This window comes from Poromitra crassiceps (genome assembly GCF_964638095.1).
Source record: "Poromitra crassiceps genome assembly, chromosome: 17".
Taxonomy (NCBI): Eukaryota; Metazoa; Chordata; class Actinopteri; order Beryciformes; family Melamphaidae; genus Poromitra; species Poromitra crassiceps.
In genome coordinates this window covers 1235767-1257460 of record NC_139635.1, presented here as the reverse complement: position 1 = coordinate 1257460, position 21694 = coordinate 1235767, and the positions used below count along the sequence as shown (strand labels likewise).

Sequence of the window (21694 nt, the reverse complement as noted above, 5' to 3'; positions counted from 1 at the left end):
TATGTAAATATTATTATGTATTATGTAAGTAAATATTACGCAAACATTCTTACTAAAATGTACCCATCCCACACATTTAATGTATTTTCAAGAATAAAATGTGTACATATTACAAAATAATATTTAGAAATTATACTTCCTAATATTACTAAGTAGAAATTATGTCAGTTCTTTACTAAACATTACTACACCATGCAGTAAATTCTATAGTGTCTGAATTTTAATATCTGTTATAAATAAATGATAGAGCAAACTTGTATGGATGGAGCCAATGGAGACGACAAGATGACATCAATCACGTCAAATATTTGAACTGCTAATGAAATTATGTTGTATTGTATGTACTTTGTATATAATGTTGAAAAGTGAAGTGTATGATTGTAGTGCAATGTTTCATATGTTATAAGTCATGTATTGTGTCTAAGCTTAGCAATGATAGCATGCTATATTTGTAATGAGATCCAACAACTTTAAACTGGTAGATTAGGCCAATCTATCAGAAGTATATTATGTAAATAACTTGGATTAGTAAGGAGTCCATCATTACATGGAGTGATATAGCAGCAAGGCACATTTCAAATACAGGCTTTATTAAGTGATGTCCCAAAGAATGTATATATCAGCATGGGATGATGAATACAACTAAGAGTAAGTTGAAATGCAATATAACAACTTCTAAATAAAATAGTTTTACTATTAATAAGTAAAAAGAGGAGGGAAACTGTAGAGAGAATTTAGATGTTGTTATACCCCTCCTAGCCATAGGGGGGCGCTAAGTGCATAAAGCTACTCTTTGTTGTGAGACTTCAGAAGAAGTCCATAAAAGGAAGTGGCTAACAGGAAGAAGAGGTCATTCCCCAGGAGCAGGGAGAGAGAGGGGGGTGAACCACAGTGCTGTGAGACTTTGATTTTGTAAATAAACCTTTTGTAATACTTTTACCTTCTAGTTGCATTGGTTTTCTAAACTTAGAGTTAAGTTCCTCACGACAATTGCTTATTGCTTATTGCCTTATTGCTTATTGTTTTTGCACTCATATGCCTTGCTATATTTGTACTATGTTGTAAACTGAGTCCACAGCACAATAATTTCACACGTGATACTTGTACCATGGAGTGACAATAAAAATCTTGAATCTTGCCATGATGCCTTACGTGAAATATGGGTGCTTCTTCTGGTGTAATCCTCCGCCCCCTCCCACGGTTACGTTGCTGACACGGACACAACATAACCCGTCTGTAAACAATGTTTCAAAGCTGCAGGCAGAGGGAGCAAATCACATCCAGCTTGGCCAATAAATATCCCAAGTTGTTCAAAGAGCAACAGTTTAGCGGGTGTGATAGATAACATTATTACATTCCCTCAAATAAATCATCAAACGAGCGTTATTTCAAGTAACGTTAACAACCAGCTGCAACAATCAGTCATGTTCTAGACCAGACCTTGCACCCATAATCATTTTACAGCGGGACATTAAACAATAAGGTGGATATGAACATGTTAATTATAAACCTTTCTGTCGATACTTGCCTTTCTCTCTTGCCTTCCCCTGAAAACGGCTATAGCCTAATAACATAAGACATATATTTATAGATTTCTTTTTTATTGAAAAGTATAGTAGACTACTTTATAGCCTATTATATTAACTCAAAATAAGCAATTATAGACTCATGTGCATAGGGCATGAGACAACACCTAAACAACCCCGACTTTGGAACTCCCTCCCACAGACTGTCAGAGACTCACCCTCACTCTCCACTTTCAAATCCCGACTAAAAACCTACCTGTTCTCCCAAATTTATAACCTGTCCTCTTAACCCCCTCCTCCACCCTGGTCCCTCGCCACCTCCATCTCTCCTTCCCTCTCTCCCCTGTCCCTCTCTCATGCTCCATCCCCTCCCTCTGTTTTCCATTTATCCCTGACTAGACATCTTCATTGTTATTTGTATCTGTTGCCTGTTGCTTGTTTCTATTCTTCTTGTTTTCTGTCGACTCCTACTGGCGGCTTTGGGTCATTGAAAAGCGCTATATACAATAAATGAATCATTAATTTCAATCTCCTCTCTCTTCAATTCTCAATTAATTTAATTAATTTAAATGACCATAATCTCAAGATTGTTAATTCACAGATGATTCCCTTTAATTATTTTTATTTTACAGTGGCACATGGTTGCAGGAGAGAGAGACACATTGCAGTAACGTTAAATTATCGAGGATCAATTGATAGGCTTGATAGGCGGGCTATTAGGCTATAAGCATAATCAAGGCACAAAATCCAATTCAAACTAATTTAAAGTGAACAAAACAACCATAACCTGTTGCTTTCTGCAACTTTTTATAATCCTTTTGACTTGGACACTGCCAAGGACTGCATGTAGTGCACAATGCATCATGAACCTGAGCTCAATAAGATACAACAATCTGATCACGCAGATAGAGCGGGTCACATATAGCACAATGGAGCAGTGGTAAGCCAACAACTAGATGGCAGTCAGTTCAAGCCTGTGACACTAATTCGGACAATCCCCCGACAGCCTCACGTGGCGTCAACGTCACTACTCCCCCGCCCCTCTCCCCCCCTGTAATATTGGAGGCAGGCTATATGACGCGGTGTGTATAAGGTCACTTCCGTCCCGGGGGAATCTGCCTGTGTGCCGCCTTCCGTTTGAGAGATTCGTTTCAGACCCTCCCTCATTGGAAGCTTGATGACGTCGACGGTGGGTCTGACTACGTGAGACTGCCGCCTCAGTGAAAACAACAACGCTAACTACCTAGTAAGCTAACGGGAGAAACGTACACGCTAGCTCGTTGCTACACGGTGAAAATGGCAAGTTGGATTGTTGGAAACTATTTTCCAAGGGCACTGCCGCTAAGCGCCGCCCATTGCAATTCCACAATGGAGACCTGCGCCGCCAGACTCCTCTCACAGAAGGGCGGGGAGGCTGGCCAACGAGGCTATACGTTTGGTAAATCTGAACTTTTTTTTATGCATACGTTATTGAAAACATACAGCCTTATAAAAGATGAGACAAAATAAATGCATTTCGTTAACAGGCTGTATCATTGTTTTTGTTTCCTCTCAGTAAAACAATATAAAAAAAAGAATAAAAAAAAAAAAAAAAAAAATCTCATGCGACCCACCTGTGTGTCCAGTCAGAAACAGTGGGCTAAGCCCACATTGCTGTGTGTGAGTGACCTGATGAAGACGCTGTGCGTCGAAAGTTCCTTACTACTCACTGCACTTTATTAAAATAACGTTCCAGTGAATTGAGTGCTCCAGGATGCTCTTTATACTGTTGTTGTTATAGGACGAATCAGTGACGTCACTGCGACCCAAAAATGCATAACCCCGCAGCACATTAACTAGTATGAGTTGTGCCAAACAAATAATATCTCAAAAAGTATACATCACATTGCTTATATTTTGACATTCTGAGTGAGAGCAGAATTAGCTCAAGAGTTTGATGTATAATATATGCATGTTGTGTTAAAGTTGTGTGAACTGTCACAGTTTTTATGCCTCCGCCGGCGATAGCCAGGACCGAGGCATTATGGATCCGGGTTGTCCTTCCGTACGTATGTACGTATGTCCGTACATCCGTCCGATGTTCGTTAATGCGATATCTGAGGAACGCCTTGATGGCAGAGCCAGATTAACACCCCCAGGGGCCCCGGGGCACTGAAGCTCCCAGGGGCCCCCCTACCCATCGTCCGGATGTTTGGATGTTTTTTCGCCATATTTAGAGGAATATCTCATTTGAAATTGTCATTAGTATTATACTGTTATGTTATTATTCCGTTTCTGAGATTCAGTTTCTCACGATTCTAGGCTTTGCAAAGAGGTAGCACCAGCAGGATAAAGATATTAGTGTGACTGGGGGGTTTCTAGGGGGGGCTGTGCCCCCCCTGGACAAATAAATTTTGTACATTTTAAAGTAAAATGCATGAATCTGATGCACTCTGAGAGCAAAAGGAAGAGGCTAATCTTCACATTAATATCCTCTTCACTGTGCTGTGGCTTTACAATGATGAAAAAATAATTGACATTACATTTCCAATACAAAACAGCAGAGGGTGCCGCAGCACCACAAGCACCCCCACTTCCCGCGCCCCTGGTCACCACTTGCCCACAGGCATCCAATGAGACTAAATCATCAGACTTAATCTTCTTGGAAACACATTTTATTTTGTCCTGATTGGTCTTAGATTTGTGTCATAGTTCTGTGGAGCCCAACATGAGCCCGACCAAAAAAAAAAAAAAAAAAAAATTTTTTTTTTTTTTTTTTTTTTTGGAGGGCCCCTTCACCCCGAGGGCCCCGGGGCACCTGCCCCGGTTGCCCTATGGTTAATCCGGCCTTGCTTGATGGAATTTGATCAAATTTGCCTCAAACATCGACTTAGACTCAAGGATGATCTGATTAGATTTTGGTGGTCAAAGGTCCAGGGCCGCTGGAAGTCATTTTAACACATTGACTGCCAGCCGTTTTTTTCTTGCTGTAGGTAGCTTCTGCCAAGCCGTTTTTTGAGGATTGTGGCTCATTTTACAAGCGCCGAGGATTATTTTCTGCTTGGAGTTTGTGAACATACAATATCTCAAAAGTACTAATAGAATGTGTACTTTCTCTGTCTAAAAGAGTTAGTTTGTAGAGTTAGTAGTTATGTAAGCATTAGCAGTTGAATACAGCATGGTTTTAGCATCAGAAAAAATATTCAGAGATAAACGGCTTTTTGTGAAATTCGATAGAACTGTCACTTTAACCATTCATTTTTGGCTCTCTCTCTCTCTCTCTCTCTCTCCCTCCCCCTCTCGCTCTCTCTCTCTCTCTCTCTCTCTCCCTTCCCCTCGCTCTCCCTCCCTCTCTCTCTCTCTCTCTCTCCCTCCCTCTCGCTCTCCCTCCCTCTCTCTCTCTCTCCCTCCCTCTCGGGAGGGAGACGCACTAGGTTTAATCCTAGTGAGAGGGGGAGAGGGAGAGAGAGAGAGAGAGAGAGAGAGGGAGGGAGGGAGAGAGAGAGAGCGAGAGAGAGAGAGAGAGAGAGAGGGAGAGAGCGAGAGGCAGAGTTGCTTCAACTCCTCCCTCTTCTTGGCTGCAGCGGCCGTCACAGTCTCAGTGCTTTTGCTGCTGTCCTGTGCCTGTCTGCAGGCTGCTGTTTGAGGAAGTCGGCATGGACTCGCTCGCTTCTTGGGAGTTTTGGTTGAGAGAAGCTTTTGCGATTCTGGTCATATTTATGCTGCGTGTTTCAAAGTGTGTTCCACCTGTAATGTATTATGTAAATTTGCAATCCCGCATCGCCAGCAATCAGCGCGAAAACGAGAGCGTTTTCCCCCAACCATTTTCATGAGAATGTAATACTGTAAAATCGCCTCGCCATTTCCTTGAATGGCTTGCTCCCTTTTTCTTTGATTTCGCTCGTCTGGGGGAGCACTGTCAACACTTAGTGGGTCGGTAAAATAGATTATACACATTCAATACCTCCAATAATTGTATAGGAGACGTAAAAGGGATTGATCAACGCCCCACCGTCAAAAAAAAAAAAAACGATTTTTTTGACGTATCAATACGTCGCTGGCAGTCAACGGTTGGATTCTGCTTGACGTATCAATACGTTGTTGGCAATGAACGTGTTAAGCAGGGGGTGCTGGGAGTGGACGTTTTTTTTTTTTTACATTTTTTTGCCATATTTAGAGGAATATCTCATTTTAAATTAACATTAGGATACTGTTGTGATGTAATTATTCAGTATTTCCTCCTTTTCTCACTCATTCAGAGCAAAGAGGGAGATATATAGCATGATGATAATGCTCTATATCTCCCTATTTGCTCTGAATACACCAGTTAACATGACACAGACTTAACATGATTAACTTAATGACTAGACTAATTATTCTGATCTGAATGGCATATATCAATAAACATTGACTCCTCTCTTTGCTGTATAGTGGGAGGTGCATTTTTGAGTAGGCTATTAAAATAGCATGTCAAGTTCACATTTCTTTATTGCCAGATTAAACAATTCGTATTGGTTGTTGGTTGGTTCAACACAACATGTGCGTGCATGCGCGCTTCTTCTTCTTCTCTAGCCTACAAGCATGTAACTTCCTTGATTGTTATTGTTGATAATTCTATTTAAATAGGCTACATTTTCATTTCCCGAAACATTCTTAAACAAGAAAGGAACATAGTGCACTGCAAAATATTTTTAATTACATTTGTAAAAAAAAAAAAAAAAAAAATGGAAAAAAAATTGGAAAAAATCTAGGGGGTGCTGCAGCACCTGCAGCACCCCTACTTCCCGCAGCGCTGCAAAGGTCAGAGAACGCCATTTTAAAGCTTGTTAACGCGATGTCTCATGAATGCCTTGACGGAATTTCATGAAATTTGCCTCAAACATCGACTTGGACTCAAGGATGAACTGATTAGATTTTGGTGGTCAAAAGTCAAAGGCCAAGGTCACTATGACCTCTCGAACACCATTTTCAAACTTGTTAACGCGATATCTCAGGAATGCCTTGACGGAATTTCATCAAATTTGCCTCAAACATCACCTTGGACTCAAGGATGAACTGATTAGATTTTGGTGGTCAAAGGCCAATGTCATTGTGACCTTTTGAACGCCATTTTCAAGCTTGTTAACGCAATATCTCAGGAATGCCTTGACATTAACTTGGCCTCAAGGATGAACTGATTACATTTTAGTGGTCAAAGTTCAAGGTCACTGTGACCTCACGAACGCCATTTCGAAGTTCGTTAACGTGATATTTCAAGAACGGCTTGATGGAATTTCTTCTGATTTGGCTCAAACATAGACTTGCACTCAAGGATAAACTGATTAAACTTTGTTGGTTAAAGGTCAAAGTTCAAGGTCACTGTGACCTCACACACCCAATTTCCAAGCTAACTCCTAACGCAACATCTCAGGAGCGCCTTGACGGAATTTCTTCCAATTTGCCTCAAATGATGATTTGGACTCAAGAATGAACTAATGGCGCATAAATCCGCAGTGCGGTCGTTCTAGCTTTTATTTTGTATACACGGTCAGCCGGCTAGAGTCAGATGCTCAAACTCACACTCCAATAGGGTTCCATTGGTTTGTTTACCAAAATGCTGCTCGGCTGATCCCTTGTACCGACCTCCCTCTGTGGAGGGGTTGAAGCACAAGAGACTCCTTTTTCCTAAAATTGTATGCTTGATATATCTCCATGTGTATAAAAGAGATAAAAACAGGGTATTTTGCATAATTTCTGACATATTAATATGACAAAAATGCAGTTTACTTCTCGGTTTACACATTTTGGTTTATTGCACAGCCTTTATTGTTTTTGTGTAAAGTTGCATGTGATAGCCTGGACTGTGCAGCAAGCAAACCATCCTTGAAGTCCTTCAGAAGTTGGAGGATGTGCTTGTAATAAACAGGGTATATATTAATGAGGTCATTGTGGAACATAGAGCCATATTAAATCCGTTTTATTTTCCCCCAATTCCATTTCAATGTTTTCCCAAATTATGTTTTTCCGTTTTAACTGAATTATGTTTTGCTTTTTACACTCATTTTACCATTAGAAATAGTGTCTAATATGTGGGGATGAATAAATATCCACAATTTAATAAGATATAAGAATCAATTTACACAACAATGCATTATTTTTAACAAGTGATTCAAGTGAGAAATACAGTAGATGACTGTACAAAACATTTATATAAATTGTTTGTTTGTAAAGTGCTTTTAAGCTTCTCATTGTGTGCATCAAGTAAAGAAAAAACTGTAAACAAAACATTCACTTCTAACATCAGAAAATGCTTCAAATCCTATTTTATTTTGAAAGTTATAATAGGAAGTGGTGGTGTTTATCTTTGCTAACTTGAACGAGTCAATGTGAGTCTACTAGAGAAAGAAGAATTGTGTAAAAACGGCATGTGTCAACTGAATAAGAATACACAGCCACAATCATGTGCAAAAGTGGATATTTCGTCTTTCATTCCCTGTTGCCATCTATACTACGGTCGGAAGGCTTTGACTAGGAAGTCAATTAAGTAACATCAACAACAATGATACCTGCGTCTACAAAGTATTTAAACAGTCAATTGAGCTAATGTGATCAAGACCGTCTGCAAGTAGTTAGTGTTATGCTAACATTTTAAATTAACAACATACAGTAACATAATTAAATAGAATAGTGGTAGCTATAATAGCCAAGGTCTAATTATGACATCTCAGAAACAGAGGTAGGCAACAGCACTCGAATTAGAGTCAATCTTGTGGTTTTTTATTTATTAAGGGCAAAACAGACGCGTTTCAGCCTTAAGCCATCATCAGTGAAGGTTAAGGCTGATTTGCCCTTAATACATAAAAAACCTCAATATTTACTCTAATTCGAGTGCTGTTGCCTACCTCTGTTTCTGTCCTCTCCCTGCAACCTGCACCGATTGAGCCGCTTAAGACCTGGAGATGTGCGGGCTATTCCCTTGCTGCTAATGATGACATCTGACATCTAAGTTATAGGCTACTTCACGCACACTAGACAGGGTTATTGACATGTCAATATTATTGTCACTGCACATTGTCACCGACGTTAACTATAGTTACTACTGCAGATGAGTCCACTGTAAGGGCAGGCAGCTGCCTGCGTGTGGAAGAGAGGGAGAGAGTGTGTGTGATGTCACCTTATTAACATTATATATTGAATTTCAGCCCAATTATGGCAAATTCTGCAGTATTCCCCGTTTTACAGTAGATTCCATTTTTAGGTAACCCTTCCTTTTACAGTCTGGTAATCCGGTAAAAGTATTTACTAGTTAATTACCTGGTTACCCGGTAATTACTAGATATTTCCGTGACAACTACCAGGTATTCACATGGTAATTACCTGGTATTTACCCAGTAATTATAGATGACACATTGTTAACCTCCACTATCACCCATCAATTTGTCTAAATGTGACCGTGTTAGTGTGGCAATAACTCAGATATTTACAAGGTAATTACCAGGTATATAGTCGACAATGGACAGGTATTTACCCGGTAACTACCAGGTATTTACCTGGTAATTAGAAGTATTTACTGGATATTTACCTGGTAATTACCTGGTAGTTACCCGGTATTTACCTGGGATTTACCCGGTAACTGAGTATTGACCTGGTAATTAGCTAGTAATTAGAAACTTTTACCACGTACACTCCAAAACATTGTCAAGTACAACCTTGCAAGTTACCCTGTAAGTAAGGTGGAACTGTACTGTAAAAGGAAGCCTTGTTTGCTTTCACGCATGTTTGGAATTCAGGAGTTAGCTAGAGGCCATGCGGATGGCTGTCATGTGTGAACAGATTTTCATGGCTCATGCGCGCTCCCGCGGAGCCTCCTCCTAGACGGAGGGAAGTGTAGCCCCAGCCGTCAGCTCGTGAGTGCATGAGGACAGAGACATCGTGACAGATTATTATTATATAAATAGTCGATGTGAATGAGCGAGCAAAAAACACATCATGCCATTTCCATGGGTTTCCAAATGAAGCTCAAACCTGCTCCGTGTGCGACAGCCAACATGTTGCTGGATTGCTGGATTGAAAGGCTCATGGCTCTGATCTGATTTCATGTCTGCTTCGCACAGGCACAGCACACACATTTAATAAGCATTTTTGGACGCGAGGGTCGTCCCGCTTCCCAGTATTGGACATCGCTAGGTAGGGTATCTGGATCTGGTTGCATTCATGTCTTTGATTTAACGTTTACACAGCGTTTGTGAAGATTCAATGGCAGAACCGCAAATTCCAAGTAGCGTCAAGTCAGGCAGTATAAAACGAAAACTTCCGGGTATAACCTTCGCAATAATGGCAATTAAATAAAGTAAATGCACGTGTAATGTTTTTTGTGTGTGTTTCGAAAGATACAGAACAGAGATAAACTGGAAGAATATCTGCTCCCTTCGAAAAGTCAATTTTAACCCGTAGTGAGTCGACATTCTGATTTTTTGTTACTAAGTAATACAACATTTATTTTATTTTGAAGGTAAAAACGTCTAGCTTCCTGTATTCTGTATAATTCTAGTAGGTTTGATGCATTTTAGGACTGAACATAACAAAGACCTGGGCTGCGTTCCAATACCCATACTTGTACTTCTTTCTTGTAGTATGTACTGCCGCTGCCCTCACAAAGTATGGATTGTAGTGTGTAGCATGCATGCAAAATGCATACTATTGGGACACACTACATCTGTCGTCACGTGAGCTTCCTGAACTCCGACCTCTTGCTCACTTCCGCCGACGTCCGCAGCGCCACATTTGAGTTTTTTATTTATTTTTTATTTTTTATTCAATAAACAAAGTCTGGCAATAACAAACAGTACATTATACAAAAAATTCAGACTAAACATTTACAAAATTGGAACAGACAATCAAATAAACGAATTGCTGTTATATTGTTACAAAGTTACATGAGTAGCATAGCATAAATACTGTGATTAGGCCTCCGAGTAGAGTGTGCTGAACAACCCAGTTAGGGATGCATCAATATGAAAATTTTGACAATACCGATAAGAGATATTAATGTTGCTGTTATGGCTGATAACCGCAACAATAACATTTATTTACTCAAAAGGAATTTCAGCATTTCAGTTTAATGTGTTTCCAAACGCAGCTGCTTCTTTTAAGTAAATACTTCTTCACTACCCTGCTTAATTTGATGCTGCTTTTAACACTACTTTTAATCAATAGCACGTCCATCATGTGTCAATCAAATTGTCTCATCCCGCCCACCAGTAATGTAGTGTACACACTATGATCTGTGTACTCAGTGATCGACTGCACTTGACAGGTTTATGTTTGTGTCATCAAGTTAGCAACAAAGATGCTACATGTCTTTCTGTGGAGAGATGCAGGAACAGAGAGACAAGACGCTTCTCTTTTGGCCCAGCAAGTAGCTGGAGCCGCTTATTTCCTAGTACTCTACATATTCCATCACTGCTCACAGTCACTCTCAGGTCACAAGATAGATTGAATCACTAAGCCAGAACATGGCAATACCTCAACCCATATCCCATAGTCCTTTGCGGGCCATGTGACTGTGGCCCTCCTTGCGCAAACCTGTACTCATGATCTATGTCCCCTAGATGTCACCACAACTGATACTTTCCATTAATTCCATACTCTGCTTGCTAGCAACAAAAGATAGTTTAAACCTTTTTTAGTTGTTTTACTACCTTTATAAACTTTTCTAATCAGTCATAATTAATTGCCTTCATCTCCACAGAAAGAGGAAGACGAGTGATGACAGACGAAGACCTGGACTGCAGACATCCAGTCAAACCGGCATCGTACAAATTAAGACTTGGAGTGTATCTACTGTTGTCACCATTTCTAAAACCAGGACTTCTTGTGTTGGTACAGACACATTTTCTTTCTCATGCAACATATATACAGTGTGTGTATATGTGTATATATATACACACGCATGCACGAGGCCATGCACGCACACACACACACACACACACACACACACACACACACACACACACCCACACACACACACACACACACACACACCTACACACACACACACACACACACACACACACACACACACACACACATAAAATTCATGCCAGATACTATACAGTATTTGAGTAACCCTTATTTACTCCTTCATGTCTTCCAGTGGACGGTGCTCTGCAGGTGGTTTTAGATGAGCATAAGATCATTCTGATAAAGAGATGTGGGTTTGTGACAGAAGGAACTGAAGCAGGAACCGCTGAAGCAGGGATTGGAACCTCCTTTAACAGGATCTACACTCTGCTCTACATCACACTGGGACGAAGTGAAGACGTTAATACCCAACATGAGGTGTGGCAGCTGGAGACAGCGTCCAAGATGAAGACCCTCCATGATGCTCCACTCAAACACGAGACAGCGTCCAAGATGAAGACCCTCCATGATGCTACACTCAGGACACAGGAGACAGCATCCAAGATGGAGCCCATCCACGAAGCTCCGATCAAGTGCAACGACATCTTTAAACCCTTACCTGACCAAGAGAAAAAACAGAAAGAAAAAGAGAGAGAAATCAGAGTAGTTCTGACGCAGGGCATTGCTGGCATTGGAAAAACCTTCTCAGTGCAGAAGTTCACTCTGGACTGGGCAGAGGGCTTGGAAAATCGAGATGTCAGTCTTGTGATTCCACTTTCGTTCAGGGAGCTGAACTTGATTAAAGATGAGCCGTACAGTCTTCTCACGCTGCTCCATGTTTTCCATCCAACATTACAGGCAGTCACAGCAGAGCAGCTCTCTGTCTGGAAAGTTGTGTTCATCTTTGACGGCCTGGATGAAAGCAGACTTTCAATGGATTTCAAGAACACAGAGGTTGTGTCTGTCGTCACACAGACATCATCAGTAAATGTGCTGTTGACAAACCTCATCAAGGGGAATCTGCTTCCCTTGGCTCTCCTCTGGATAACTTCCAGACCTGCAGCAGCCAATCAAATCCCTCCTACATGTATTGACAGGGTAACAGAGGTACGAGGGTTCACTGACCCCCAGAAGGAGGAGTACTTCACAAGGAAATCCAGTGATAAGGAGCAGGCCAGCAGAATCATCTCCCACATCAAGGCATCCAGGACCCTCCACATCATGTGCCACATCCCAGTCTTCTGCTTCATCACTGCTACCGTTCTGGAGCACATGTTGACTACAGACCAGAGAGGAGAGCTACCCAAGACCCTGACTGAGATGTACTCACACTTCCTGCTGGTTCAGACAGAGAGGAAGAAGCAGAAGTATAATGAGAGACGTGAGATGAGTCAACAGGAGCTGACGAAGACTGACAGGGAAGCTCTTCTGAAGCTGGGGAGACTGGCGTTTGAACATCTGGAGACAGGCAACCTCATGTTCTACCAAGAAGACCTGGAGAAGTGTGGTCTTGATGTCAGAGAGGCATCAGTGTTCTCAGGAGTGTGCACAGAGATCTTCAAAAGAGAGTGTGTGCTCTTCCAGAAGACGGTCTACTGCTTTGTTCATCTGAGCATTCAGGAGTTTCTCGCTGCAGTCTACATGTTCCACTGCTACACAAACAGGGCTGAGAAAGTACTGGAAACATTCCTGGGAAAAGACTGGGATAAACATGATCAATCACTGGATGTCTTCCTGCAGAAAGCCATGCTCAAAGCCCTGCAGAGTAAAAATGGCCACTTGGACCTCTTTCTCCGCTTCCTTCATGGCCTCTCACTGAAGTCCAGCCAGCGTCTCTTAGGAGGCCTGCTGGGTCAGACAGACAGCAGACCAGAAAGCATCAAAAGAGCCATCAACAACCTGAAGGAGATGACCACTGATGATTGCTCTCCTGACAGAAGCATCAACATCTTCCACTGTTTGATGGAGATGAATGACCAATCAGTACATCAGGAGATCCAACAGTTCATGAAGTCAGGGAACAGATTAGATAAGGAACTCTCTTTGATCCACTGCTCAGCTCTGGCCTACATGCTGCAGATGTCAGAGGAGGTTCTAGATGTGTTGGACCTGAAGGCCTACAACACATCAGATGACGGACGGCGGAGACTGATCCCAGCTGTGAGGAACTGCAGGAAGGCTTGGTTAGTCCTGGTATCTTATTTCTTTATTTCTTTATTTATAAATAAGGATCCCCATTAACTGATGTCTATGGTACCAGCTAGTCTTCCTGGCGTCTGAATCCAGTACATCATATTCATACCACATCACATTTGTGTTATGTTCATCAAAAAAAAAGTTGATGAGTTTAAATACTTGGGCATTATTTTAGATCCCACTCTGTGCTTTAAAAGCATATAAGGAAGATGAGCCAAACACTGAAATATATTCTAGCCAATTTCAGACAAATCAGAAACTCGCTCACTACTGTGGCATCCAAGATCTTTTTAAACACAATTATATTTTCTCATTTCTCCTATTGTATGCTATGTTGGTCATAATACATCCCTAAAGCTGCTTGAGTCTCTTCATAAACAAGCCCTGACAATATTTGACAGGAAACCACAACAATATCACCACTGCCGTATAACCTCTCGATATAAAGTGTGAAATTTTTAAAATACAATCATGTATTCCAATATCCATAATACATAATGCTGCTCCCTTTGTCCAACTCAGCAGCAGAACAAAGGTTTTAAAGTAAACCATAGTTTATAGATATTGGCTCCGCCCTTTCAGAGGCTGTGCATGTTGGATAGTAATTCCTCACATCAGCGATGACTGAAGATTGTTTCTACTTGGTGTCACCAGCCATGGCCAAGCCCCCTTGCACATCGCTCCCCTTGAGGGCCGCATGTGGGGTATATAAAGGTCAAAGGTAACTTTATTGTCCCCTTGCAGGGAAATTGATTTGCAGCCAGGTAATATAAAACACACATATCATACGACATACAAACGTCAAAAAGAAAATAAAGGACAGAAACCTAAAAACAGGGCAATAGAGGCAGAGCGACTTTAAAAAGTACAACAGGTAGCAGCATCGGCAAAAGTGCATAAGTGGGCAGTCTGTGCAAAAGGGCAGAACCAGAGAAATAAAGTTCTATCTGCTGTTCATCAGCTGAATAGCAGCCAGGACAAAGGAGAGTTTGAAGCGCTTGGTCCTCATTGTGGGCACCCTCAGCCGACGACCTGAGGGCAACAGCTCAAACTCTAAACGAAGGGGGTGATCTGGGCCCTCCAGGAGGGAAGTGGCTTTCATCAGCACCTGCCTCTTATAGAGTACTATAAGCTGGGCTTGGGTACTCCCAGAAATCTTGCTGGCCACTCTGACGAGGCTACCTAGCCTGTTCTTATTAGACAGGGTCGTATTGCCAAACCAGGCCACAATACAGAACATAAGAACAGATTCAATCAATCTCCTGTAGAAAAGGGTCATCATTACAGAAGAGACATTAAAGGAACGCATTTTCCTCAGGAAAAAAAGACGCTGCTGGACTTTTTTTGAATTGGCAGAAACATGAGAATCAAAACACAGTTTGTTGTCAAGAACAACACCCAGGTATTTATAGCTGTCCACAAGCTCAATGTCTGTGCCTTTGATTCGAGTAGGAGTAGGAGGAGACTTTCTAAAGCTAATAATCATGTCTTTAGTTTTAGACACATTTAGCTCTAAGAAGGATTTGTCGCACCAAGTTATGAAGTCATCGACCACTGGTCCGTGCTGTGAATCATCCTTGTCAAGGAGGCTAACAATGACAGAATAATCTGCAAATTTGATGATATATGGGTTGGGGTGATAGCTACGACAGTCATTGGTGTATACGATGTAGAGTAATGAGGCAAGACAGCAGCCTTGGGGAGAACCAGTGGAAGAATGCAGCAAAAAAGAAAGGAAGTCATTCACCCTCACACACTGGGACCTATTTGTTAAAAAATGATGAATGAATGTATGAATCAGCTTTTCTGCTAAGAGGTGGATACGGATAGTATTAAAGGCTGAGGAAAAGTCAATAAACAGCAGCCTGGCATGAGTTGTTGTCCCCTCAAGGTGGCGATACAGGAAATGTAGTAGGGTGGTAGTAGCATCGTCAACACCTCTACCAGATCTGTACGCAAATTGCAGGGGATAAAGGAATTTCTCTGTCTGTTTTAAGATATCTTCTTTGACTAGTTTTTCTAGAGTTTTCATAATCAAAGAGGTCAAAGCAACAGGCCTGAAATCATTTAAGGTCTTAGGGGTCTTAAGTTTGGGGACTGGGACAATTGTGGACTGTTTCCATAACTTAGGGACCAGCTGTAGCTGAAGAGATAAATTAAAATGTGTCAGAGCTGTTCAGCACATGTTGCAAGAACCTTGCCTGCTGATATTATCTGGCCCAGGACTTTTTGACTTAGGTGTGTCTGAGGTGTTTTTCCACACTTTTGATATCAATGACTAAGGCTTTAAAGCGATGATATTATTGGTAAAATCACGATTGTCAAAGCTTAGGTAGAATTTATTTAGCTCATTGGCCAGCTGCTCATCTGAATTAAAACCAGGCATGGAGATGTGCTTATGGCCTTCATCATTAGACCCAGTCATAGATGTCATGCCGTTCCAAGCTTCCTTTAGGTTGTTGCTCCTCAGCTCAGCTTCAATTTTATATTTGTACCTGAGTTTGGCTTTTTTTATTTCAGAACTAATCTCCTTTTTAACGTCCCTAACCTGAGAGAAATTGCCTTCATTATAATTTTGTAGATTAAGCTCTTGAGGGCTGAAGATGCCCAGGGGTTGTTGTTAGGAAAAACCTTAACAATCTTAGTGGGAATAACATTATCTTCACAGAAGGATATATACCTAGACACAATGTCTGTTAGTTTATCAATATTATCAGAGGATTCTGTAAATACAGACCAATCCGTGCAATCAAAGCACAACTGCAGGGCAAGAGAGGAATCCTCGTTCCATATCTTCACGTTTCTTTTTCGCACCTTCTCCCTCCTGAACACAGTCTTGTAAATGGGTAGAAGATGCACAGTATTATGATCAGAAGATCCAAGGGCAGGGCCCGCCTCCGATTTATATGGTCCCCTTATGGAGCCATAACAGAGGTCCAGAGTTTTGTTTTGGCGCGTGTGGCAGTTGACATAATATAGAAACTGTTCAGAGTTCTCTTCAAGTTACAATGATTAAAATCTCCCATTACTAAATGGGGGGCATCGGGGGAGGTGGATTGCAGTGTCTGTACCACTCTGAAAATGGAATTGGCTGCGATACCCGCCTTGGCTTTTGGATGAATGTAGACAACGGTGATGAACACCTGGGGAAATTCCCTCGGGAGGTAAAAGGGTCGCACCGACACGGACAAGAGCTCTATATCGGGCGTGCATAACTGCTCTCGCACGGTAAAGCTATTGCACCATCTCCGATTAATATACAGGCACACACCTCCTCCCTGCGTTTTGTGTTACCTCGCTGTCCCGATCCAGCCGAATGGGTGCGCTGAAGCCATTTATATCCAGGGACGCGTCACAGGGGCGCCGGAAGCAGGGGGACATGGGGACATTTTGTCCCCCTTAAAATGTGGTCCCCCTAAAAAAAAAAAAAAAAAATCTGAGGGGGCAACTGCCCCTGACGCTTAGAGCCCACTTTACACTGTTAACACAGCCTGTGATGCTTGTTAAAGCCGTGATCGTTGTGGGATTATTACACCTGAGACAGACAGACCCGGGGATCAAGTTACAGAGAGCCCACTTTACACTGTTTACACAGCCTGTGACACTTGTTAAAGCCGTGATCATTATGGGATTATTACACCTGAGAGACAGACATACCCGGACTCTGTACTGCACTCACTGTCATTGGCTGCTGCTATAATCGTATACCGTTATTGTTATTTTATTTTTGTGTTGAGATGACAAGTTTTGCACTGTTTCGAAGTGATAATAATAATAATAATAATAAGTTCAGTGTTTCTGCCTGTGTTGCTGTCTGTTGTAGTGTAATTGTAAAATGACCTAAAGGGAGAGCAGGTCACCAAGTGAGTGAGAAAAGGAGAAAATACTGAATAATGACATCACTACAGTATAATCCTAATGTTAATTTAAAATTAGATATTCCTCTAAATATGGATAAAAATCATCCAGACGTTCAAAAAAACGTCAATTGTTCTTGCCGGCGCACAAAAAAATTGATAATAAAAAAATAAATTAAAAAAAAAGTTGAAAAAAATATATATATATCCCCCTAATTGCAAATTCGTTCCGGCGCCACTGACGCGTCAGAGTCAGAGGCTGTAAGCCAAGTTTCCGTGAATGCCATCAGACAGGCATCCCTATATTCACGCAGATGACAGACGTTCCCATGCAATTCATCCATTTTATTTCTCAGTGATTGGACGTTGGCCAGGATTAGGGAAGGTAGTGGGATGCAGTTGTTTTGCATTTGCTTCCATAAGCATTTACGTACGCCACCCTTCTTCCCTCTTTTCCTGATATAGTCTGATTTTCTATAGTCATTCCTTGCATCCACAGGATCTCCCACCAATTCCGGATTAATGTTAGAGATCTGTGAGGAATGTGTCGTATCCAGGCTCTGATGACTCCATTGTAGATTTAGAAGAAACTCCCGCGAGTACTGGATTGTTTGGGAGTGTTCGTGACTACAGGCAAAAGTCATCAAAAGCAACAAAAGCAATAACTTTAAAAGCTTCATCTCCAAACCTACTCATGAGCTGCAAATAGGACTTAATAAATACTCAAAACTGCACCCCTGATTGGACAAAACAAACATATAAAACAATAAAACTCTCAGGCACACTCTACACAAGAAACCTGCTGCTGGTCGCCACAAGAGCATCGCCCCTCTTTGCATAAGGCGGGTGCGCACATCGTTCTGCTCCCAAAATAGTCATTTTTCTTCACTATTCTGTAGAGCAGTATGCGCAGATCTAAAAGGGCTGCACCAATATCTATAAACTATGGTTTACTTCCAAACCTTTGTTTATATTCTATTGGCTCTGCCCTTTCAGAGGCTGGGGTGACCAGGCAGGGTATCCCCCTTTGGACCACCTAGCATCCTCACGGGCCGGGCCCGGGGAGCAGGTGTGGTTTTCAAAGGGGAAAACGAATTTAAGACATATGAATAGTAATAGGGAGAATAAGATTCTAGCCTATCCTTTCATGTCCATGAAGCACCATTTGCTCTCTACAGGAAAGTCCAGAGGAAATGTTATTCAAGGGAGAGAAATAGTCTCCTGGAGAAGGTACCCAGGGCAAGCATTTTGTGCCCTAATAACCTTTCCTTCAGGAGGAGAGACAGGGGAAGTTCCTCTTAGAGGAAGAAGACCCCTGTTAAGAAAACCCCACCATTTGTCTGGGTTTAGGGTTTGCACTATTTAGTGCTTGTAGAAGCATGGAAAGAGGTATTACCTTCTTTCTTGAGCTCCCAGTACTGAGTGGGTCAGATAGCTCTCTGAGACATCTCTCAGGTAAAAGCAGATGAAGGGACCAGCTGAGGCCCATGATGCCGCTGCACAGATGTCTGCCACAGACATACTCCTCAACAGGGCCATGGAGGAGGCCATGGCTCTGGTGGAATGTGCCCTGATGCCCTGTGGGGGCTCGGTTCCTGTCTCCATATAGGCCTCTGGGATAGCATCACAAAACCAATGGGAGAGCCGCTGTGTGGATAGGGCGGCCCCTGGCGACTGGACTCTGTAGTGGACAAACAGCTGTTGTGTCCACCTGGTTTTTGATGTGCGTAAAACATATTGTACCAGAGCGTGTATTGGGCACAGGCAGTGTGCCACCTCCTCAGAGGGGTCTCTGTGAGGAGAGGGACAGAAAGCCTCTAAGGAGATAGTTCTTGATGTGAATGAGCTATCCAGAGACTTGGGGATAAAGCAGGGATTTGGCAACAAGGTGGCCGATCCTCCATCTGCTCTGATAGACAGACACGATGGTGCTGATCCTCCATCTGCTCTGATAGACAGACACAATGGTGCCACTGACAGAGCGAGGTGGCTGATCCTTCATCTGCTCTGATAGACAGACACGATGGTGCCACTGACAGAGCAAGGTGGCTGATCCTTCATCTGCTCTGATAGACAGACACGATGGTGCCACTGACAGAGCACACAAGTCACTCACTCTTTTGGCTGAAGTGAGAGCCAATAAGAGGGCCATTTTTTATGAGAGCATTTTGAGCCATATTTTGTCTATCGGCTCAAAAGGAGGTTCTCCGAGGGCGCGCAGTACAGGTCCCACTGGGGGGCCAGTGAGCGCCCGACAGGTCTACTGCGTCTCAAACCTCTCAAGAATCTCCCAAGAAGGTTATGGGAGAAAACTCTTCTATCACCAAAACCTTCATGGCATGACGAAATTGCTGCTGCATAACCTTTATGGTTTCTACAGCCAGATTTCTGCAGCCAGGGACTGTAAATATGAGAGGATACTGGGGAGGGGACACGATGTGGGTTCCACTCCCTTTCCCTCACACCAGGCTTGGAACACAGCTTATTTTGCTGCATAACCCGTGGTAGTGGAAGGGGCTCTGGCATCCTGAATGGTGCGTACCCAGGGCCTGAAATTAATTTAGCAAAATAAGGGGGAATGTTCTTCAGATAGGGGGGATTTATAGACTTTGGGGGGATTTATAGACTTTGGGGGGATTTATAGACTTTGGGTGGGATTTATTCGGTCGCCGGCTAAAATTGTTGGTCGTTTGAAGCCAGTGATGTCATTATTCAGTCTTAGTATCAAAAGAAGTGAAGTCTGCACACTGCATCCACTTAACTCACAGTTTTATTTCTTAGAATGACGTTTCGGTCATGAGACCTTCATCAGAATGAAACACAAAATGACAGAGCACTCATATATACAAGTCAAACATCTCCTCCCACTAATGGGCATGGGGGAAAGACAAATCAGGTGAGAGCAATCAACCATTAAGGTGAACAAAATCATCACAGGGTGCATCTTGCTTCACATAAAAACATAATAATAATGGAGAAAGACATTCCCAAGACATAATACACAGAAAAAATACATTTTAAGATTGTATAGCCTAGTGTAGGAAGCAAAGTTGTTGGTACACTAGAAAATACAATAAACAAGGAACAAGAGGCAAGTCTAAAACAATCTGTAGAAAAACATTCTGTATAGAGAAACATCTAGAAAAGGGGGGCCAAGGCAGTTACGCTGCAAAGGGTAGGAGAAAGATACCCACACATAAATATTAAAATAGAAATAAGAAAATAAGGGAGGGATGACCACCAGGGCAGCTAGCAATGCTAATGGCAGACAGGATGTAGGCTGATCACAAATATCTAAGTGAGTCTGTACTCACAGATTAAGGTAAGTATAGAAGTCTATCAAAAGTTAATTTTTTTTTAAGGAATGGTCTAATATCAAATGACTCATTCAAGCCTCCTGCCCCTCTGCGTCCCATTCCTGCTGTCGCGGAGCCTTTTGAACATGTAATTGTGGATTGTGTTGGACCTCTGCCCAAGACAAGGTTTGGAAATCAGTTTCTCTTGACTGTCATGTGTGTTGCCACCCGTTTTCCAGAGGCCATTCCCCTGCGGAAAATCACAGCCCCAGCCGTCACTAAGGCTCTGACCAAATTCTTCACCACTTTTGGCCTCCCAAAAATTGTGCAGACTGGCCAAGGAAATAATTTCCTTTCTAAAACTTTTCCAGCAGACCCTTAGGTGTCTCTCAATCAGTGTCTAGTGCGTATCACCCAGAGTCACAAGGTGCACTCGAACACTGGCACCAAACTTTGAAGTCTATGCTGAGAAAGTACTGCCAGGATACAGGCAAAGACTGGGATGAGGGTGTTCCTTTTGTTCTTTTTGCTATACGTGATGCAAAGCAAGAATCCCTCAAGTTCAGTCCAGCTGAACTAGTGTTCGGTCATAATGTGCGTGGCCCGCTTAAAGTGTTAAAGGAGCAGTTCATGTGTCATTCCTCTCCATGAAATAATGTGTTGGCTTTTGTTTCCAAGTGCAAGGAGCGGTTACAGCATTCCTCTTCTCTGGCAAAGGAAGCTCTTGCCTCTTCCCAGAGGAGCATGAAGGAGCGGTTAGACAAGAAAGCAGTTGAACGGCAGTTCCAGCCCGGTGATAAAGTCCTGGTTCTACTGCCCATGCCTGGTTCTTCTCTCACTGCTCGGTTCTCAGGGCCATATGTGATCGACCATATAGTATCCGAAACAGACTATGTCATTCACACACGTGAGCGAAGGAGGAAGACACAATTGTGCCACATTAACATGCTAAAATCCT

The 21694-nt window shown here is 42.3% G+C and overlaps 1 protein-coding gene across 1 annotated transcript in view; it reads left to right on the top strand.

Annotated features, from left to right (window-relative positions):
• LOC310791996 (uncharacterized protein) overlaps positions 1–21694 on the top strand; it is a gene marked incomplete at both ends in the record, with an annotated part of 55282 nt that overhangs the window by 17108 nt on the left and 16480 nt on the right. The window contains 2 exons of the mRNA XM_083653679.1: positions 11641–13580; positions 21415–21581. Coding sequence (XP_083509805.1) covers positions 11641–13580; positions 21415–21581 — 2107 coding nt within the window. The remainder of the gene's footprint in view (positions 1–11640; positions 13581–21414; positions 21582–21694) is intronic.